We start from the raw sequence: 23,400 nt of genomic DNA, 5'->3' as shown, positions 1-23,400 counted from the left end.
TAAAACGTATGTAAATGAAGGACTCGCTGCATAAATATACGCATCACGAGTGCGTACTTAAAGCTGCATAATGTAGACGGGTTTCATCAGCGTGTCGGGTCAGCATCCGCAGAGATGGAGCGGTGCTGAACATAAAAAAAAAAAAAAAAAAAAAGACACACACCTACATGTTTTTTCCGCGAGTGGTCCTTCAGAAAGTGCTCGTGGCGACGGAAGATGAGCAACACAAGTTCATGATTTTACTTTCCTGAAAGTTGTGGGGAAAAAAAACTATGTGATAAAAATAACCATAAAAGCATCTTTTTTTTTTTGTTTTGTTTTAACAGCGCGAGCTAATTTACATTCAGTAACATTGTGTCGTCCACAGTACACGGATAATCCTATATACATATACAGTTTATATATATATCTATATATCTATAGATATATGTAGATATATATATACCTGTATATCTATATATAGATATAGATATAGATAGAGATATACCTGTATATCTCTATATATATAGAGATATACAGGTATATCTATATCTATATCTATATCTATACATATATAGATATAGATATACCTGTATATCTCTCTCTCTATATACATATATAGATATATATATATATGTATATCTCTCTATATATATAGATATATATATGCACATTCTGAAACTGATCATCAAACTAAAAGAAGACATTTGGACTTAATACTTACTTAATACTGCTCCCTTTTTCCTTTAAAACATTGGTTCTCAAAGTGCGGCCCGCGGGCCAATGGCGGCCCGCAGAAACATTTCTGGCGGCCCCGCAATGAATTACAGCTGATAGTTTTAATCCAGGAGCTACTAAACTTGTTAAATGTTTATTGGACATTACTGGATACAAACAAAAATTCTGGGTATTTACCTGGTTTCTATATGGTGAATTTGAGTGTATTATTGGGTTATAAGCTGGTAATAAGCAGGTAGCTACAGCCCCCAATTACTAGCTATTTACCCAGTAAATATATGGTAACAGAAATGTGTTACTTGGTATTAACCTGTAATTAGAAGGTAAGAACAATGGCCAAAATACTGGGTAATTACCCAGTAAATTATAAAAAGCGTTATAAAGCGTTATTATATTAATGCTTAAATTACTTTATATTATAGCTTAACGATAAACTGTAGAAGTGCAATCTGGTCATTAAAATTATTATAAAGGGGATTTCTCTCTGGGTTTTTTTCCTTTGAAATCATGTTTTGGCATGTGGCGCCACCTACCGCCGTCTACCAATCATTGCAGTCAGTAGAGTCTCAGCTGCCGAGCAACCACGGGTTGCCAGTTGCGTTAAGAAACCGAAACCTAAAAGACCTCGGTATTTTGAATTTGAGTGTAGTAACCGTTTTTTGGCCACATTCTTACATATGGCAGCTTTAAAGCACAATTTATCTTCAATAAATGTACTTTTTTTTCCCCGTATAAAAGTCAGCTGCAATTTCTGATGACACAATTTTTCACAATTTTCATCCCAAGCAGAGTAGAGCTTGAAAATAGCCGCCGCTACATACTGAATCAAGTTTGAATTAAAAAAATGATTTTGAATCTGAAATTGTTCTGAATCGAGAAGCTAGTTTTAATTAAATCGTGACCCAAGGAAATGGAATCTTGAGACTCTGAAAGATTGACACCTGTGCATCAAGAGTTTTAATGCAGGTTTAATTTAGATTTTTGAGTGGTCACACACCAGCAGGACTGGTACGGCCATGATGGCAGCAGCTCCAGTGGACACTGGTGCAAGTCCATATCAGAATCACGTGATCGTCACTGATGTCTTTAAGCTGACGTGTTTTAAAAAAAGGATGTGGTTTAACATCAGAGTGTGACATACATGACCAGCACCTATATTCTGTGGTTGGCATTGAGCAGAAAACCCACCCACACAACAACCTGACAGTTTCCGGAAAAGGACGTGCAGATGAATTCAAGATAAAAAGATAAGACAAATGCCGTACTTAAACTCAACGACTGAGAGAAAATGAATCATTAAATAGGTTTATGAGTTTGTATTTATTGTTAAAGCTCCCATATTTGGAACATTTGAAATTATAGTTCAGGTTTTTGTCCATATATTTTAGCAACTTAGCTAAAAGCTTACATTATAACAGCTATTCTTGCTTAAATCTACAGCACCTTAAGAATATGTGAGTTGCTTTATTTCATTGTGAGATAACTTTTCCTGGAAACTGAAGTTTGTAAACGGCTCACTCTCCTGCACCAAAGAAAAGTCAATCTAATGGAGAGATCAAGAGGCAAAGATATGTTTAAGTTATTGTCAACTCAAGCCGATGAACTAATAATAATACAAATTCTAATAATGATGCATTTTATTTATTTATAATAAAGAAAATGACACTCAAGAACAAAATAATAAGACATTCGCAATAATGAAAGTAAGCAATTAAAAATAGAATATCAGGTGGGAAAAACAATAATAATAGGGGTTGATGCCATTCGCTGCCCTGTAACCACGGCAATGACACACACACACACACACACACAGGACATATACATTTGATTTTGACATTTTTTGGAGGAATTTTAATTTTCACTGATTTATTACGCTGCACCAGGCAGGCAGCGGCTCATCAGCAGCAGCTGTGCTGTCTGGAGCGGGGAGGTGGGAGTGAAGAGGCTGTGCTCACGGTGGGTGAGAAATTTTCACACGGTTCACTGCAGAAAATGGTGTTATACTGACACGACGAGGTGTCCAATACACCAATACGCGAGCACATATTTATTTTGAATTAGCACGGAACTACTTTGCGGCTAACATGGCGAACCTGTTTCCAAAGGTAAGCTAGCGTGGCTACGATTAGCATAAGCGTAGGGCTAACATAATATAACACTGTGCAACCTCATTAGGCACAAAGCAAATGTTTGTAGTCGTCGCACCCTGAATGAGGATCTGTTGAAAATATTTGCAAACCTGTTAACGAATAATTTTAATACATTTTTGAAATTCAGGCAATGATCCATTTGCCCTGATGCACTTTGACAGAGAGCTGACTTTTTTTGCCAAAACAAAAAGTATCTCGGAATTACTTGAAATTTACCATCATAATAGTCGGCATCGCCCTGAACAAGGATCCATTGAAATTATTTGCAAATCTCTTACGGAATCATTTAAATAAATTTTTGAAATTCAGGCAATGATCCATTTGCCCTGATGCACTTTGACAGAGAGCTGACTTTTTTCTCAAAAACAAAAAGTATCTCGGAATTACTTGAAATTTACCATCATAATAGTCGGCATCGCCCTGAACAAGGATCCATTAAAATTATTTGCAAATCTCTTACGGAATCATTTTAATACATTTTTGAAATTCAGGAAATCATCCATTTGCCCTGATGCACTTTGACAGTGAGCTGACTTTCTTCTCAAAAACAAAAAGTATCTCGGAATTACTTGAAATTTACCATCATAATAGTCGGCATCGCCCTGAACAAGGATCCATTGAAATTATTTGCAAACCTCTTACGGAATAATTTTAATGAATTTTTGAAATTCAGGACATCATCCATTTGCCCTGATGCACTTTGACAGTGAGCTGACTTTCTTTTTTTCTCAAAAACTAAAAGTATCTTGGAATGACTTGAAATTTACCCTGGAAATAGTGGGCATCATCCGGTAATAAAAATAAACGAAATAAATAAAAACTACAAAGCACACAGTGCTATATTGAAAACTGCAATGGAAAATCGAAACTGCAGAGTGCATGATGATGGAAAATCATCAAAAAAAAAACTTAAATAAAGGGTTATAAGAAAAGCAAAGTTTCCTCTGTGAGAACGTGACACATGCGGGGGCCATTTTTAATTAAAATAGCTGAAAAATGGCTTTTTTACAAACGTGTCCGGACCAGAGTGTTGATATCATGTGCATCCAAATGCGTGCACGCGTGGGCGTTGCACGCCGCGACCATGTGGCTGTCGCTGTCTCACCGTGAAGAAGAGAAAGAAGAGGTTGAGCTCACAGGCCTCAGCATATCCTGTGTCTAAAGACAGACGTGAAGCTCACTTCCTCCCGCTCAGTCGCACAAACTGTGGCTGACATTCAATGGAAAAACTCAGCGCTTTGTAGTTTTGGGTATTGGAAACTTTCTCTGTGGCTGAGCTATGTGATCAGTCAACAATAGGTGCAGCGAGAGCTTCCTCTCTCACACTTTCTGTCTCACTCTCTCTCACTCTGTTTGTTTTATTTCTGTCGTGGTTTAAAGGAGGGGTCAGCGACTCGACTCGCTGGAGTATTTTTAGACACAGACGCCAGGAAGGAAGAGAGTGAGCTGTCATTTCTCTACAAAGAAATATATATATTTATAAAAAAAAAGAGGGGAAACCAGCGTCTTTACATGAAATGCTGCAAATAAAAATGTGTTCCACAAAACTCATGACGGCTCCTTCAAAAGCTGTGTTTGGTTTACAGGACGTGGCACGAGAGCGCCACCTGGTGATATTGTGTCAAAACTGGGGTTTTCTCTTCTCAATATAACATAAGTTAAGAGAGGAGGAGAGTCCTTTATTCATTAGATTTACAGCAACAAGACAGTAAAAACATGCATTAACAAGAAAAGTACAATATAAAAAGACATTATACACATTATACATACTATACAGAATGTATAGTGTACGTAATAGACCATTTACACGATATAAATATAGTATGGACTAGATTTTTTGTTTATTTAGTAAGTGTTTTTACATAAAACATTAAAAAAGCATAGAAAAGAGACATTCATAAAATAAAATACACATATAAAATCAAAATCAAAAAAACAAAAAACAAGCAGGTTAAATATATATGAAAAACATTAACCCTTTAAGGTGCGCACCAAGAAAAAGGCAAAGGAAAAATTATTTATTTGCACTTTTTATTATTTTTATTTTATTTACTTATGATAACAATAAATACAATCAATATATATATATGTTGTTTTTTTTGTTTGTTTTTTTTTAGACCCCACAGTATTTCAGATACAGGCCTCTACCAAACGGCTGAGATGTCTGTTCATAATAAACCTGATCAGTACAACATTCACGAGTCACATTAAGTATTAGTGAGTTCAACTTGATGCTTTTTTCAATTACATATAGTGACTTAAAGTGTGGTCGACCAAATGGTTGCTTAATACCTTAAAGGGTTAACTAATAGAACATTTAAAAAATAAATAAATACATATTTTTGACATTATTAACAGAGATTGAGCATAGGATATTATATGTTAATATTGCACAGAGGATGAGGAGCCTGGTTATGTGTGGTCTATAATAAAGGTTTCTGCCTTACTATTTACTGTAGCTTGAGATCATTTATTTTGTGATTTAGAGCCGTACCAAGAAAATAAAATAAATTTTAAAAATTTTAAATTCAATTAAGATTTAATTATGTATATTTAGCTAAATGTATACTACCATGAAATTAAAATGTCACAAAAACCACATAATAACAACATTATAACCACATTGCTGCTCATTGCTTCTTTTTGTTCCTTCTTTCCTTCATTTACAAATGAATATGGACCCAAGTGAAATTACCACTAATAAAAATGCCAAGATTTAGTTTTAATTGTAATTGTCTAAATTTAGTTAGAACATCAATTTTGCCATTTCACAGGGCTTTTATTTTGAAATGCCACATTAGAATGGCCTATTTGGTGAGGGTTTGAGTGAATGACGCGTGTAAAACGAAGTCACCGCCCACATTGACAAGGTACTTTTTTTTGTAGTGGAAAACCAACCTGTGCCATACCATACCGTGCCGTGGACCGGCGGGACCATCTAGTCAGATCGTCCTAAGACTTCGGATATGGGTTGAGCATGGCACGATGGTGTGCATCCTTGAATTTTTTAGATTTATCACGCTGCATTTTTACCGATTTATCAGGCTACACCAGGCAGGCAGAGGCTCATCAGCAGCAGCTGTGCTGTGTGGAGTGTGGAGGTGGGAGTGAAGAGGCTGTCCTCACTGTGGGTGAGACATTTTCACACGGTTCACTGCAGAACATGGTGTTATACTGAAACGCCCAGGTGTCCATTCACCAATACACGAGCACATTTATTTTTGCATTAGCATGCTACTACTTTGCGGCTAACTTGGCGAACCTGTTTCCAAAGGTAAGCTAGGGAGGCTGTCATTAGCATTAGTGTAGGGCTAACATATTGTACATGTATTATTTTGTGCAAGTGTTTTCATTTTCAATTAGCATTAGCATAGCGTGTTTTGTGACTGTCAGCCATGCCACGTCATCTAGCTACGCTAATGCTAATCGAAAATACTTGCACAAAATAATACATGTACAATAATATGTTAGCCCTACGCTAATGCTAATGATAGCCTCCCTAGCTTACCTTTGGAAACAGGTTCGCCAAGTTAGCCGCAAAGTAGTAGCATGCTAAATATGTGCTCGCGTATTGGTGAATGGACACCTCGGTTGTCGGTGGGTTGCACAGTGTTTGTATTATGTTAGCCTTTACGTTCCTTATGATGCATTAGCATAACTGAAAAATCTTCTTCAGCTCCCTCTACAGGAATACATACTTCCTATGGGCACTGCACTAGTAGTGGAGAAGGGTCATTCGAGGACATACTGATGTCTGGAACAGGAGAAAAACAGTGCCCTCTGCTGGTCACTGCACATTACTGTTCGTGTTCAAACTTTGTTCTCACACACACACACTAACAACTGTTGCCATAGAAACAGATGTCTGATAATTCTCCATCAGTGATCACACCTGTGTAGCTCCGCCCCAAAACACAGGAAGCCATGTTTTGTCTTCATGTGAGTTGTTTTTGTAACATGTTTTTTTTTTTTTTTTCAAATGTCACAAGAAATCAGAGAAAGTAGAAAATATATTATAAAAAATATTATTTATTGTGTATATAACATATTTACATTATATAAAGGACAACAGCCTTCGACCAATCACACGCCTGCCTGTCTCTCTTCTGATTGGTCAGCGTCTCTGAAGCCGTCAGAGCTGATCTGGTATTGGACAGTGGCTTCCATGTGGCACGGAGACTTGACCACGGTCGCCAGCCGACGCGAGCCCGACCACTGTAGGAGGAGCCTGATGGTGGAGGCGTGGCCCCAGCTCTCCCCGAGTGCGGGCACCAGCTGCGATTGGCCGCCTCGTACCCGTGTGGTCATCTGGTTGGTGATCACAACGGCCAAGTCGTGTCTGGTTGCCAAGGCGACCAGCTGCTGGGCGAGGCCCTGGAGGAGGCGTGTCCTCTGCGACAGGTCGTCAAACCCCCTGAATGGACGCGCCACGCTGTCAATCACCAGGAGGCGGGTCCTCGGATGATCGGACAGGAAGTCAGGCAGCAGGTGGAGCTCGGCCAGCAGCTCCACGTAGTCACGGCAACGCACCTGAGGCAGGGGCAGACAGCCAATCAGAGTCGATCTCACCGACAGCTAAGTGTGGCGTCTGTTACCGCGACGACCTGCGTCGTTACCAAGAAGATGTTGGACAGGATCGTCTCGGCGGTGAACGTCGCCGCGGCGTCGCGCTGCTCGGCGTCCTCCGCCAGCAGGGAGCAGTGTCGGACGGCGGCGGCGGCGATGTCGACGACTCGCTGCAGCACGAAGCTTCCCTCCGTGTCCACGAAGACCGCCTGACCTCCGACCCCGCCGAAACACGGAGGCACCTGCACGTCCACCGCCAGCTGCAGGCTGAGGTCAAACACAGGTCACGTGATCAACGACATCATCAAACACAGGTCGTGTGTGTGTGTGTGTGTGAGTCTGACCACAGTTGTGTTTTTCCGATTCCCGGCGTTCCACAGATTTCCGTCGTTTTCCCGACAGGAACTCCGCCTCCGAGGGCGGAGTCCAGCTGAGAGGAGAAGGTCACGATGTTCCTTGACTCCGCCTCCATCTGCAGCAGCTCCATTGCCGTGAGAGAAGCCGCCGCCCCTCCTTCTCCTCCTCCTCCAGTCACCACCTGTAGCACCTCCAGCGCCTCCTGCTGGGACAAACCAGCCTCTGCATGTAAAGCGAAAATGTCATATTATATTATATACATATATGGACAATAATATAGATTTTAAATAAGCGACTTTAGGAAAGGTTTGAATTTGGACATGGTGACGTTTTATGGCATTGTTATTGTACAAAGTGGCGGGAAATTTCCAAAAACTTTTCACGGAATTGAGAACTTTAGTTTTACGAATTTTGGAAATATTCCAAATTGGGAACTTTCCATGGAAATTATGATAATTTTGCAAGCCTCACATCATGTTGTTTATATTTTTAAAGTAATAATAATTGCGATCATATTTGACAGTAAATTCATGAAAACACATGGAAAAGTTCTGACAAAGTTTAATTGTGATTAAAAAACAACAACAACAGACTAAGTCAGTGTTAAACCGACCAGTGACAAAACCAGGTCTAAACTCGGCGTCAGTCCGACTACACTCGTGAGAAGACCCGGTTCTTGACCCGGGTTGTGAGTGCGGTACCGTGGCTCAGATTTGCCGGGCTCAAGTGCTGCAGATCCCCGGCGAAACGAAAACCGGCAGAAACCAGTTTGAGCTTCACACCGGAGCTGAGAGGAAAACTGGACACCGAGCGCTGCATTTTCATAACAACAACAGCAGCATGGCGCCATGACACATATCCCAGCATGCCTCTGTGAGGCCAGGAAGTAACACGCACTTCCGGGTTGACCTTTCCAGCTAAAAGTCTTACGTTTTTAAGGTTAGATGTGAAGATGTCCGTCTTAAAGAATAAGTACAGATGTGTTAATCCATCATACATATTTGTTTTGCGACGAATAAATTTGGTTGGTATTGTTCTAAAAAAAATGCGTGTGTTTTAAATAATATTTGCAGGAGAAACATGTCACTTTATTTTGAAGGTAAAGGAGAAAAGCCGGAAGTTGTGTCGTCATTTCATGGCGACGCAGTTCGCCTCGGTGTCGCGTTCACATGCTGCCGCTGTTTTGATAAAAAAAAAAAAGTACGAATGAAGATTTGAAGATTTAAAGGTGAGATTTGTTTTCGTTTAACATTAAACACAGGGGAGAACACGAAGATGAACCGGAAGCGAACGTTTATGTTTCTAAAGGTGAAAGACAGTGTTGTTAGAGACTGTTGTCAGGTTATATCTGACGATGAATGTGTCCCAGTTAGTCTTTAATAACTGACGGTTATGAATAATTGTATGAAATATTGTTTGTTGTTCTCTTGTTGTTGTTGTTTATGTCCCCGTTGTTTTGCTGCCTCTTGCCCAGGTCGTCTGTAAATGAGATTGCAGTTCTCAACTGACTTACCTGTTTAAATAAAATAAAAAATAAATAACAGCACTTACTGAAAATGTTGTTTTTGATGACATCTCAATGTTAAGAATGTTTTTGATTAACTGGTGCAAATTCCTGTAAAACTGTACTGTAACAATATTTCCAGTTTGCTAGTAGTCATATATGTCCTTAACACAACTTTATCTGTAGTTTTGTTTGTATAGAACATTTTATTTTTATTACATCTCAAAGGTTGAGGTTTTGTCTCAATCAAAAAAAGTGCCAAAGAGTACATTTTATAATACTGCTACTAATACTGTACGGGAAAAATGTCTGAATTCCAGTAAGTTCATAGTCATAGATGTCCTGAAAACAACTTTATCAGTTTTTCTAGAATTTATAGAAAATGTAGTTTTTATTACATCTCAAAGTTGACAGTTTTTTTCCCCTTAAAAGTGCCAATGTGGTGACCTTTTCTGTGACATTTCCCTCAAACTGTACAGTTAAAATGTCTGATTTACAGTGTAGTAGTAATCATTGATGTCCTCCTGAAAAACACTTTGTTGTTTGTTTGATTTGTTCACAGACATGGAGAGAAGAAAGGAAGATGAGGAGCTGAGGACCGCGGCTCAGAGAGAGGAAGGAGAAGAGGAGGAGGAAGAAGCAGGAGAAGAGGAAGAAGAAGAAGAAGAGGAGGAGGAAGAAGCAGGAGAAGAGGAGGAGGAAGAAGAAGGAGAAGAAGAGGAGGAAATCAGAGGTGATGATGATGAGGAGGAGGAAGCAGCAGCTGTGATGAAGAAGAGCAAAGCAAAAGTGACTTCCTGTTCAAAGCGTCAGGTGCTTCCTGGAATCATTTACCTGGGTCACATTCCTCCGAGGCTCCGCCCCAAACACCTGAGGAACATGATGTCAGCGTACGGAGAGATTGGACGAGTGTTTCTGCAGCCTGAGGGTACAAGTACACACAAGTACACATGTTTACAAGTACACATACAGAGAAGTATACACAATTACACACCAATATAGTACAAGTACATACAACCAACTCAACCAAGAGTAATTCTGCAGCCTGTACGTACAAGCATGTACACACAAGTAAACACACTAATATAGTACAAGGGTTGATGGTACGATTACACACAGGTTTCTAAGTACACAGACTTATAAATACACAAAAGTACACACAAATTACACAATTACAAGTAAATTAGTACAGATACACCAACAAGTGTGAGACAAGTACACACATACACAAAAGTACACACAAGTATAACAAAGTTCACACAAGCACACACAATAATGTGTAAATACACACAAGTACACACAAATATAGTACAAATACATTCAAACAACTCAGTATTTCTGCAGGATGTACATGCAATTACACACGTGTAAACACACTTATATAGTACAAGGTTTGAGGGTACAAGTATACACAAATTCAGGCCAGTACACATACGTGTAAATACACAATTGCACACAAGTATACACAAGTAAATTAGTACAGATACAAACACCTGAGACAAGTGTTTCTGCAGCCTGAGGGTACAAGTACACATACTTACATGTACATAAAAGTACACATACTTACACATACACAAAAGTGCAAACAAGTATAAGAAAGTTTACACAAGCACACAAAAGTATGTGTAAATACACACAAGTACACAGAGTATTTCTGCAGACTGTACATGCAAGTAAACACACTAATATAGTACAAAGGTTGGGGGTACAAGTATACACAAATTCAGGCTACTACACAGACTTGTAAAGGTGACACAATTACACACAAGGAAATTAGTACAGATACACACAAACACATGAGACAAGTGTTTCTGTTTCTGAGACAAGTTTTATGTACAAGTACATAAAAGTATGTGTAAATACACATGTATATACCAGTTGTGTTCACTGTTATCACTGATTATCCATCCCTCAGAGAAGGGAAGGGCGAAGAAGAAGAGGCCTGGTCTGAGGAGGTGTGGCTTCACTGAAGGGTGGGTGGAGTTTCGAGACAAACGTGTGGCGAAGCGAGTGGCCGCGTCTCTTCACAACACGCCGATGGGAACCAGGAAACGCCAGATCTTCGCCGCCGACCTGTGGTGCATCAAGGTAACGCGCACATGTGACATCATCGTCGCACTGCGTAGGCAGAGGGAGGCGGGGCCTGACCTCTGTGTGTGTGTGTGTGTGTTCAGTACCTGCACAGGTTCCAGTGGATTCACCTGAGTGAACGTCTGGCGTACGAGCAGATGGTTCTGAAGCAGAAACTCAGGACGGAAATTTCTCAGGCAAAGAAAGAAACTAACTTTTACCTGAACAACGTGGAGAAGAGCGCTCGGATGAACGACAAGAGGCGGAAAAAGAGGCAGCAGGACGGCCCACAGGTACGCCACACCACGCCACAGTCACATGGTAAGAGTCCCACCTGAGCGCTCGTGTTAAAACGCCTGTTATTCTGCGTGTCTCCAGCAGGTGGAGGACAAGACATGGGACTTCACGCAGCGGCAGACGGAGGACGAGATCCAGACGAGGAAGAGGAGGCGGAAGGACATGGACAAGGCCCGCCTGCTACAGGAGAAGAGCCAATCGAATGTCTCGCTGCTGACCAAGATCTTCAACTCCAACCAGTCACAGTGACAGCGCAGGGACACACCCCCCTTCTGTCCAATCACAGAACACCTCGTAGGGGGTGGGTGGAGCCACTGCAGCAGCCGGATGATCTGATTGACTGATGATGGCGAACGAGTTCAATCGTTACCTTTTTTTTTATTTCATTGTAACAATAAACTGTTTGTTGACCTTTGACCTTTCCACTCATCTGTAATCCTCAACCAAGGCTCCTCCCACTTTTGTCTCCTCAGCTCAGTTTCAGGCAGTGTTTACTATTACTACTACTCGGTACTAATACTCCAAATATACTATATGTACAACCATGCTAACCGGCTAGGAAACACACCGTAGTACTACTACACATTACTAATACTGCAGATATATATACTATACTGTACTGTACTGTACTGTACAACCATGCCAACAGGCTAGGTAATACTCGGTACAACTACTACTACACAGTACTAATACTGCATATATATTATACAGTACTAATACTGCAAATATACTATATGTACAACCATGCTAACCGGCTAGGAAACACACCGTAGTACTACTACACAGTACTAATACTGCAGATATATAAACTGTACTGTTGTACTGTATTGTACTGTACAACTATGCTTACAGGCTAGGTAATACTCGGTACAACTAATACTACAAAGTACTAATACTGCAGATATGTTATACTGTACTGTACTGTACTGTACTGAACACAGTACAACCATGCTAAAAGGCGAGGTAACACTCGGTACAACTACTACTACACAGTACTAATACTGCAAATATACTAGTACTGCATATATAATAATAAATACCATGTAGAGTGTTGCTATTGAAACGGCTCATCAAAGATACGTTTGTGTCCATGGACTTCCGGTTCCCGAACTGAAGCTCTGAAAACAAACCGTTTATATTTTATTTTATAAATAAATTCGTTTTTTTATTTATATTATTAAAATTAAATAAATTCTGCTTTTATATTTAATAGTTAACAATAATAAACTGTTTCATGATGACATTAACATGTATTTATTACAATTAAATGGTCTGCGGTTAGAGCACGTGCCGGGGACGCCGTGCTGTGACGTCAGTGGGCGTCTCCACCAGGACGTACCGTAGGGGCGGGGCCGAGCAGCAGCAGCGGCAGCAGCAACATGGCGGCAGATTACTGGGAGCCACAGGGAACCGAGATTCTGTCAGACTGAACCGAGCCGCAGGAAACCCGGGACAGACCGGGCCAACGACTCCCGGTGAGTGACCGTCACCACCGAGCCGCGAGACACCCGGAAACAGAAACACGCACGAGCCGTTAACGGAACAACGGCGTCAGAGATTAAAGCCGCTGCTATTTATAACACACTCACACACACACACACACACACACACACACACACACACACACACACATACACATACCAGCAGATAGACGGGTCCCGTTTTCATTTATTATCACTGAAATATGAAGAGAGAGGAAACCGGACATGGACAGAACCAAAGACAACACATAACATAGACAGAACCACTGAGAGAACATGGAGAACACAGGACATAGACTGTACCACTGGCAGAATATAGACAGAACCACTGAGGGAACACAGGACATAGACTGTACCACTGACAGAACCACAGAGAAAACACAGAACTTAGACTGTACCACAGAGAAAACACATAACATAGACTGTACCACAGAGAAAACACATAACATAGACTGTACCACTGACAGAACATAGACAGAACCACGGAGAAAACGCATAACATTGACAGTACCACTGACAGAACATAGACTGTACCACTGACAGAACCACAGAGTAAACACAGAACATAGACTGCACCACTGACAGAACATAGACTGTACCACTGACAGAACCACAGAGAAAACACAGAACATAGACTGTATCACTGACAGAACATAGACTGTACCACTGACAAAACATAGACTGTTTTGTGCAGAACACCCCAACAATGGGCACATTGCAACGAACAGTGCATTATTTACTTATTCTGTGGCAACAAAGACAGGAAGTGGGATTAAATGTCACACTCGACTATGAACATGATTAGCCTAGCATTAGCCACAGGATACTAGACGGCGAGAACCATCAGTAAACACAAATAAACACAAAGTGAATAGGTTTTTTTGGGGGGGGAGCAGCGATATTGACATTTGCATTCCTGTATTTATCCTGTGTAGGCGTGGCCTCCAGACTGGCGGCCCAACCCACCTTGGCGTCACGCCCCCCTCTGCCTCCCCGCCCTCCCCTCATGGAGAGGATGAGGAAGATCAAGCGGCAGCTGTCGCTCACTCTCGGGAGGGGTGGAGCTGGGGAAGGGGACAGAACAGGGAGTGACGCCATCAACCAGGAAGTGACGTCACACAGTGATTCAGGTGACATACACACTTTAAACTGAATCGATTACAGCGCTGTCGGTAAGAGTGGGAAAACCTTTATCTGTGATCTGATTGGCTGCTTTGACTCCGCCCCTTCAGAGGTGTCTGTCCGTTCGTCCGGAGGTTTGAAGGGTCGCTCTTCATCCTCGTCTCTTCAGTCTCTTCTTCAGTCGTACAGAAAACCACGAGGACTCGGACGAAGTCTGAGCTCATACCTCAACCACGCTAACAGGCTAGGTAATGCTCACTGCTACTACTACACAGTACTAATACTGCAAATATACAGTACTGAACGACCACTCAAACAGGCTAGGTAATATTCATTACTACTACTACACAGTACTAAAACTGCAAATATACTGTAGTGAACGACTACTCAAACAGGGTAGGTAATATTCATTACTACTACTACACAGTACTAATACTCCTGATATACTGTACTGAACAACCACGCTAACAGGCTAGATAATACTCATTACTACTACTACACAATACTATTACTGCTAATATACTGTACTGAACAACCACGCTAACAGGCTACGTTATGCTCACTACTACTACTACTACACAGTACTAATACTACTAATCTACTGTACTGTACAACCACGCCAACAGGCTAGGTAATATTCACTACTACTACTGCTACTACATCGTACTAATATGGCAAATATACAGTACTGTACAACTGCGCTAACAGGCTACATAATAATCACTACTATTACACAGTACCAATACTGCAATTATACTGTACTGTACAACCACGCTAACAGGCTACATAAAACTCACTACCACTACTACTACTACATAGTACTAAAACTGCAAATCTACTGTACTGTACAACTACGCTAACAGGCTAATAGGCTAGGTAATACTCACTACTACTACTACACAGTACTAATACTGCAAATATACTGTACTGTACAACCATGCTAACAGACTACGTAATACTTACTACTATTACTACTACAAAGTACTAATACTGCAAATATACTGTACTGTTCAACCACGCTAACAGGCTACGTAATACTCACTACTACTACTACACAGTACTAATACAGCAAATATACTGTACTGTACAACTAAGCTAACAGGCTAGGTAATACTCGCTACTACTACTACTACTACACAATACCAATACTGCAAATATTCTATACTGAGCAACCATGCTAACGGGCTAGGTAATACTCACTACTACACAGTACAAATCCTGCATATATAGAGTTTATTTGATTGATTGATTTTTTAGAAATCGTCCATGAGGACATGAAGATGAGCTCAGACGGAGAAAGTGACGCGGCGTCTTCATCGGACGACGTCCAGAGTCCAGTGAGAGTCCGACTGAGGAACAAGAAGATTTCTACTGAGGTCAACACACACACACTGAAACACACACACACACTGAAACAAACACACACACACACACACACCATGTTCTAATGAATGAATCGAGTCGATCAATTATTCTCTCTGTCTCCGTCCCCGTCCCTCAGGACATAAACAAGCGTCTCTCGTTACCTGCTGACATCCGTCTTCCTGACGATTACCTGGAGAAGTTTAACATGATTGGTCCGTCTTTGTTTGAGCAGCCAATCAGCAGGCGGCTCCGCAGAGTGTCTCTGGTATTACTTCCTGTTTTTATAAACCCTTTTTTTTCTCCTCCTGTTTTGTCTCTTGAAGACATATTTTATTAACCCTGTCCCCTCCGTCTGTCTCTGTGTTTACAGTCAGAAATTGGTTTTGGGAAACTGGAAACCTACATCAAACTGGACAAGCTGGGAGAGGTGAGGACATTTATTTAGGTCTTTGTTTACATACAAACAAACTGTGTTCAGTGTCTTAAAGGGACACGCTGTGATGAGTTGTGTACCGCGTCCACTGAACTGTGTCTGTCCTGTGTGTGTGTGTGTGTGTGTCCGTAGGGAACGTACGCCACAGTGTACAAAGGTCGCAGTAAACTGACGGAGAACCTGGTGGCGCTGAAGGAAATTCGACTGGAACATGAAGAAGGAGCTCCGTGCACAGCCATCAGAGAAGGTTCATTTGAATTCAACTTTATTTAAAACCAGGATCATGAACGAAGACAATACACAAACGGCAACTACTCTAACTTTACTCTGAAATTTTCTATGCCTTACTCTGAATTTACTCTAAAGTTTACTCTTAAGTTTACGCTAAAGTTTACTCTTAAGTTTACTCTTAAGTTTACTCAAAAGTTTACTCTTAAGTTTACTCTGAATTTACTCTAAGTTTACTCTGAATTTACTCTAAGTTTACTCTGACTTTACTCAGAGAAGGTTAATTTTAATGAAACTTTATTCAAAACCAGGATCATGAATAAAGACAATGTTGAGATTCAGCATCAACAGTCACTTTATAATATTACCCTCTACACTCTATGATACTGTAGTACTATAGAGTGGTACTTCTGTAGTCTGTGTGTGTTTATTAATGTGTGTGTGTTTGTGTTCCTCAGTGTCTCTGTTGAAGGATCTGAAACACGCCAACATCGTCACGCTTCATGACATCATCCACACGCAGAAGTCACTCACACTAGTGTTTGAGTACCTGGTGAGACACACACACACACACACATTCTCATATTCCTATCCTTTTAAAGACTTGACTTGAGAATTGAGCAGTTTTATGTTATGACTAACCCTAACACTGTGTGTGTTTCAGGACAAAGATCTGAAACAGTACCTGGACGACTGTGGAAACATGATCAATGTTCACAATGTCAAAGTGAGAAAGATTTATTTATTTGTTTATTGTTGACAACGGTGATCATAGTTATTCATTTATTATATGTATTTTGCTACCGTTTGTTGATGATGATGATGATGTTGATGATGATGATGATGATTACTATTGATGTACTTTTACCTCTTTTCTTCTCTCAGCTGTTTCTGTTCCAGCTGCTCCGAGGTCTGTCGTACTGTCACCGCAGGAAAGTTCTGCACCGAGACCTGAAACCTCAGAACCTGCTGATCAATGAACGAGGAGAACTCAAGCTGGCTGACTTTGGTGAGCTCACTCCTGCTGTATTACAAGAGTGTACTCCCAAGAGTGTACTCCCAAGAGTGTACTCCCAAGAGTGTACTCCCAAGAGTGTACTCCCAAGAGTGTACTCCAAGAGATTACTCCAAGAGTTTACTCCAAGAGTTTACTCCAAGAGTTTACTCCAAGAGTTTACTCCAAGAGTTTACTCCAAGAGTTTACTACAAGAGAGTACTACAAGAGAGTACTCCCAAGAGTGTACTACAAGAGTGTACTACAAGAGATTACTACAACAGTTTACTCCAGGAGTGAGATGACAGAGATTACGATAAGAGCTTACTCCCAAGAGTGTACCCCAATAAGTACTCACTGTAGTACTCTTACTGTACTACTGATACTGATAAGAATGTACCCCAAGAGATGTACTCTAAAAGATTATGCCAATAATTTACTCCAAGGGTGTACTCCAAGAAATTACTCCAAGAGTTTAATCAAAGGGTGTACTCTAAGAGATTATGCCAATAATTTACTCCCAAGAGTGTACTCCCAAGAGTGTACTCCCAAGAGTGTACTCCCAAGAGTGTACTCCAATAGATTACTCCAAGAGTGTACTCCAATAGATTACTCCAAGAGTGTACTACAAGAGATTACGCCAAGAATTTATTCCAAGAGTGTACTCCAACTCCAAGAGTAAACTACATGAATTTACTCCAAGAGTGTACTCTCTGGCTTTACTCTGAATTTACTTGGACTTTAGTTTAACTTAACTGTGACTTTAGCCTGACTTTACTCTTGAGTTTTCTGACTTTACTGACTCAACAGAGTGATGATGTCACATGATTTGTTTCAGGTTTGGCTCGAGCGAAGTCGATCCCGACAAAGACGTACTCTAACGAGGTGGTGACGCTGTGGTATCGACCGCCGGACATTCTCCTGGGCAGCACCGACTATTCTACTCACATCGACATGTGGTCAGCACCGAGTACTCTCACTGTAGTACTCTTACTGTAGTACTGATACTGCCCATCTATGACTCACCTGTGTGTGTGTGTCTCTCTCTCTCTCAGGGGCGTGGGCTGTATCTTCTATGAGATGGCGACAGGTCGTCCTCTGTTTCCTGGTTCCACGGTGGAGGAGGAGCTTCACTTCATCTTCAAACTGCTCGGTAAATTCATAACATGGTTATGTATGACTACTGATCATATTCTGATGAAGAGATTAAGTGATGGTTTTTTTACTTTTTGCAAGAATATTTACAACTTTTGACAACAGATTATTGTTTTAATCTGGTTTATAAAATCAGAATATTGTTGTCCATGTTATGATTGATGTGTGTGTTCACAGGAACACCGACAGAGCGCACATGGCCGGGGATTACTGCAAACGACGAGTTTGTGTCATACAATTACCCTCAGTACAGAGCAGAAACGCTGAGTCACCACACGCCCAGGTACACAACAGCACTACACAACAATACTACACAGCATTATACTGAGTAAATTAATAAACGTGTGTGTGTGTGTGTGTGGTTCAGGCTCAGCAGTGAAGGAGTGGATTTGTTGTCAAAGTTCCTAAAGGTCAGTGAACGCATCACATACAGGATGTGACATCATCACTAATGTTTCACCAGTAACTGGACAATAAAGTTTTTTTTTTTGTTGTTGTTTTTTATGTAAATTTCAGTTTGAAGGGAAGAAGAGAGTCTCTGCAGAGGAGTCACTTCATCATCGTTATTTCAGTAACCTTGGAAACAGAGTGTTGTCACTTCCTGACAGTAAGTTTTGAAGTCACAGACTTGCCTATGATGTCATTTCCTGTTTGGCTTCCAATCGCCAATGCATCGTTTTTGTTTTGTTTTTTCCAGCCACTTCCATCTTTAGTCTGAATCAGGAGATTCACCTGGAAAAAGAAAACGTGAGAGCGACCGCAACACCTGAGCCAGGTAACACACACACACACACACACACACTCTTTTACTTGCTGCATACTGAGGATCGGGTAAAAATGCTGGCAAAGTGAGGACCAGCATTTCCACTTTATAAATCAACACAATTACAAATATCTCGTTCATGAATGACATCTATGTAGAAATGCTGGGCGCAGTACCATAACATGTCTGCAGTTGTAGCCCCAGAGCAAAAAGTTTGTGGAACAACAGGTTTTTGCACCAAATTGAGGACCTGTTAAAAACAGAGTATAGCATGTTTACAACCTAAGGAAGTGATTTCAATTAAAACAAAGTGAAGGACCGGCCAAAATTACCTCACTTCGTAAAAATGACCTCACTTTGTTGGTTAAAAACCCTCACTGGTCCTCAGTATGCCACAAGTACAAGAACACACACACAAACACACATGTTGAGTGTTCAGGGCCACCGTACCACAACAATATAATAACATTCAGAGAAAAGAGCTTTTGAATAAAATCTCTTTCTCTTTAGCAAATAGCCCAAACAGGAGGCGGAGTCTTCTCTTCTGACATCACCATAGGGGGCGGGGTCTTCTGCAGGACACCGACAAACTGAAAAATAATGACTCTTATCTTTTTGGATTAAAAGGAAGTTTTAAAACAAAAGAAGAAGATGAAGAAGCTGCCTCTGTCTGACCAATCAGAAGAGGCGATACATGAACACTTGATGGAGTGAATTCTGTCTTCCATTTTACGGCACAGGCACCAGTGATGTCATCGATGACATCACAGTCAGCTGTGACGCTAATGCTGCACGTTTTTAAACAAAACAGGAAGAAACAGATCAATACCTGGAATGAAAGGACACCTGTTTCATCAACACACCTCAACCAACCAATCAATCAATCAATATGTCAGTCCAACATTTATAAAGCTAATGCTAACCTTACAGTGAACACTACATGACTGTTAAGAGACTTTCACCCAGGTCAAAGGTCACAGGTGAGTGTGGAGATTTTGGTTTCTTTGTTTTTGTTAGCGTTAGCTCACCAGTGTTTATGTATGCAGGACGTTAAAAGAGATTAGCCTGAAACATGTAACCTCATCTTTGACTGACTGAACATGATGGCCATGTTTATTAAAACGTGTTTTCTTTTGAAAGGACGAAAGAAGTTCCTGCTGTCCTGCATCTGTGTGCGACTGTTAGCATGTATGCAGGAGCCTTCTGTTAGCATGTATACAGTGGTATACGACTGTAGACATGTAGTAAGTAATACTGTTATACTACTGTTAGCTGTACTGTATACTACTGTTATCATGTATGCAGGAGCCTTCTGTTGGCATACTAATGTTAGTTTTAGCATATATGCATTAGTCTCTGTTAGCTTGCCAACTTAGTATACTACTGTTGGCAAGTATGCAGGAGCTTTCTGTTAGCATGCTAACATTAGTATACTACTGTTGGCATGTATGCAGGAGACTTCTGTTTGGATGTATACAGTAGTATACTAATGTTAGCATGCAGGAGCCTTCTGTTAGCATGTGTACAGTGGAATACCACTGTTAGCATGTATGCAGGAGCCTTCTGTTTACATGTATGCAGTAGTATGCAACTGTTAGCATGTGTGCAGGAGCCTTCTGTTAGCATACCATAGTGCACTACTGTTAGCTGAACTGTATACCACTGTTAATAGCTATCCAGTATGTAACTGTTAAGGCATATACGGTAGTGTACTACCGTTAGCTTGTATGCAGTAGCCTTCTGTTAGCATATGTGCAGTGCCAAGCTACTGTTAGCCATGCTGTACGCTACTGTTAGCGTGTATACAGTATTACTATTAGCAAGTATCTTCAGTTGTTAGGGATTTGTCGGTTAACCCAAGCGTGTGTACGCTACTATTGCTAACAGTTAGTGTGGATAAGCATAATACAGAGTGAGCGTTTGTTTATCTGTAAACTTTATTTACATCTTTTTTTTTTATAAGTTAATTTATTGTTTTTAGTTTTTAGTTTTGTCGTCGAGACATTTTCGTAGGTTTTTTTTTTTTGTATTTTTCAAGATGAGTTTTAATATTTTTCAAAATAAAATTTCCGATGTGAATAAACATTAGCAATAGTAAAATATGGAGGAGAAAACAATAACAGTGTTAAATGTTTGTACGAGATGCTTGAAATATTTGACATATTTAAGACTTTTTCCTTGATGCTGATCAACAACGATTTTTACAGAAAAACTAAACAAAAGTGTTTCCATAGAACGTGAAATATTTAGAATAATTAAAGGGAGGAAGGATATTTCCTGTCGATCGTCATTGTGGAGCGCTGTGTTGTTGAAGGAAGTGATGTCACTGAGGGGGCGGAGTCACAGTGTCAGGTGAATGTATTATTGCGTTCCTGTGAAACTAGCGTCGGCCGACACTGATCAGCTGATGGACATTAATGTGAAGTGACTGTAAATATTTGTCGACACTGATTCAACAAGCAAATATTTAGAGAACAACTTTAAGGAATAATAACGTCGAGGTGTTTTATCGTATTTATCACATTTGTCTCTTTCAGAATAAAACACGTGCGTTTGTTTTAAGGATCCTGATGCTGATTTTTCTTTTTCTTGATTATGTAAATGAACGTACATGCTTTGTTTACATACCAAAGTTATCCGCAATATGAAACTGCACTGCATGATGGGAATTCTCCTCCACATGACTTCCATGCATATTTTTTGTTTTCCTTCCACCTGCGACGTGATGAGCAGAGAGTTTATCCTATAACTGTTTACTACACGTATAAAATCACATTATGAATAAACAGTAAAGTTATTTATTATCACTTTTGTCTTTTGTGTATTTTATTAAAGTTTCGTCGCAGTTTAGCCTCTGACCGGAGAGGAACTCTCACTCTCCCACACCAAAGTTGTTGATCCACTGCTGCCTCCATCACTAAGTTCAGATTTACTTCAGTGACACAAAGTGACCACACGAGGGCAGCAGTAGACCAGCAGCTCCTGTGTCCCCGCGAGCCAAAATCACCGATTTTCTCTATGGACTTTGGTGTGGGAGAGTGAGTGGTTTACAAAAAAGATGTGACATAAAAATACATTCAAATAAAACAGCAGTTTACCAAACAAAAATCTAATTGTTCATGAAAATTTCATGTTAATGAAGACTAATGCTGTCCCCCTCACCTCTGTTTCCATGGTAACCGTCAGTAACTGCCGTCATCGCAGCGGCTCAGCTCGTGGTTTGTGGAAACAGTCGCTCCGCGTGTCGTTGATCAGTGAACGTTTCCTCTGAGGGAGTTTTAAAGTGTTTTCACTGTGACTGTGCAGCCGCCCGTCAGCTGCGTCTCCATAGAAACTAATGAGAGAGTTTCACATGGGGACACTGAAGAGAGCAGCGCTGCCTCTGCTGGAGACAGTGAGACGCTGCGCTGTCGTTGTCACTTCATGGCTCACGAGGGAAATTTGGTTTAATAACTCGGTGTGATTTAAAAACACAAGACAAAGAAGCTGAAAACACGTCATTGAGTGAATATAAACAATATCAATTACTGCATATGCAGACCATAAATTATTGTATATGTGGACGATAAATTACTTTATATGTAAATAATAAATTACTGTATATGCAGACCATAAATTATTGTATATGCAGATGATAAATTACTTTATATGTAAATAATAAATTACTGTATATGTAAATAATAAATTACTGTATATGTAAATAATAAATTACTGTATATGTAGACGATAAATTACTGTATATGTAGACAATAAATTACTGTATATGTAAATGATAAATTACTGTATATGCAGATGATAAATTACTGTATATGTAGACGATAAATTACTGTATATGTAGACGATAAATTACTGTATATGTAAATGATAAATTACTGTATATGTAGATGATAAATTACTGTATATGCAGATGATACATTTCTGTATATGTAGACGATAAATTACTGTATATGCAGATGATACATTTCTGTATATGTAGACGATAAATTACTGTATATGCAGATGATACATTTCTGTTTATGTAGACGATAAATTACTGTATATGTGGAGGATAAATTACTGTATATGTAGACAATAAATTACTGTATATGTTGACAATAAATTACTGTATATGTGGAGGATAAATTACTGTATATGTAGACGATAAATTGCTGTTTATGTAAATGATAAATTACTGTATATGTACACGATAAATTACTGT

The 23,400-nt window shown here is 40.1% G+C and overlaps 3 protein-coding genes across 3 annotated transcripts; 2 read left to right on the top strand and 1 right to left on the bottom strand.

Moving 5' to 3' along the window:
- Window positions 1-6,950: 6,950 nt before the first annotated feature.
- rad51c (RAD51 paralog C) lies at window positions 6,951-8,616 on the bottom strand (the record flags this gene model as incomplete). Its single annotated transcript, XM_083894996.1, has 4 exons — window positions 8,492-8,616; window positions 7,778-8,012; window positions 7,484-7,700; window positions 6,951-7,397 (listed from the first exon to the last, which is right to left on the bottom strand). The coding sequence occupies exons 1-4, from the start codon at window positions 8,613-8,615 to the stop codon at window positions 6,951-6,953; spliced, it is 1,023 nt and encodes a 340-aa protein (XP_083751122.1). The 5' UTR covers window position 8,616.
- Window positions 8,617-8,934: 318 nt separating this feature from the next.
- abt1 (activator of basal transcription 1) lies at window positions 8,935-12,070 on the top strand. Its single transcript, XM_083894806.1, has 5 exons — window positions 8,935-9,018; window positions 9,857-10,222; window positions 11,210-11,382; window positions 11,469-11,657; window positions 11,743-12,070. Exons 2-5 carry the CDS (start codon window positions 9,859-9,861, stop codon window positions 11,908-11,910), a joined length of 894 nt encoding a protein of 297 aa, XP_083750932.1. The 5' UTR covers window positions 8,935-9,018; window positions 9,857-9,858; the 3' UTR covers window positions 11,911-12,070.
- Window positions 12,071-13,017: 947 nt separating this feature from the next.
- On the top strand, window positions 13,018-22,006 carry LOC310931601 (cyclin-dependent kinase 16-like). Its single transcript, XM_083894802.1, has 17 exons — window positions 13,018-13,136; window positions 14,078-14,272; window positions 14,375-14,512; window positions 15,522-15,640; window positions 15,766-15,894; window positions 16,000-16,056; window positions 16,195-16,309; window positions 16,749-16,843; window positions 16,955-17,017; window positions 17,176-17,299; window positions 18,123-18,243; window positions 18,340-18,437; window positions 18,617-18,722; window positions 18,807-18,849; window positions 18,956-19,046; window positions 19,137-19,214; window positions 19,713-22,006. Exons 2-17 carry the CDS (start codon window positions 14,149-14,151, stop codon window positions 19,748-19,750), a joined length of 1,539 nt encoding a protein of 512 aa, XP_083750928.1. The 5' UTR covers window positions 13,018-13,136; window positions 14,078-14,148; the 3' UTR covers window positions 19,751-22,006.
- The last annotated feature ends 1,394 nt before the right edge of the window (window positions 22,007-23,400 follow it).

This window comes from Microchirus variegatus (assembly GCF_963457635.1).
Source record: "Microchirus variegatus genome assembly, chromosome: 9".
NCBI classification, from domain to species: Eukaryota; Metazoa; Chordata; class Actinopteri; order Pleuronectiformes; family Soleidae; genus Microchirus; species Microchirus variegatus.
The sequence above is the reverse complement of the archived record's forward strand: the minus strand, read 5'-3'. Positions and strand labels throughout refer to the sequence as shown.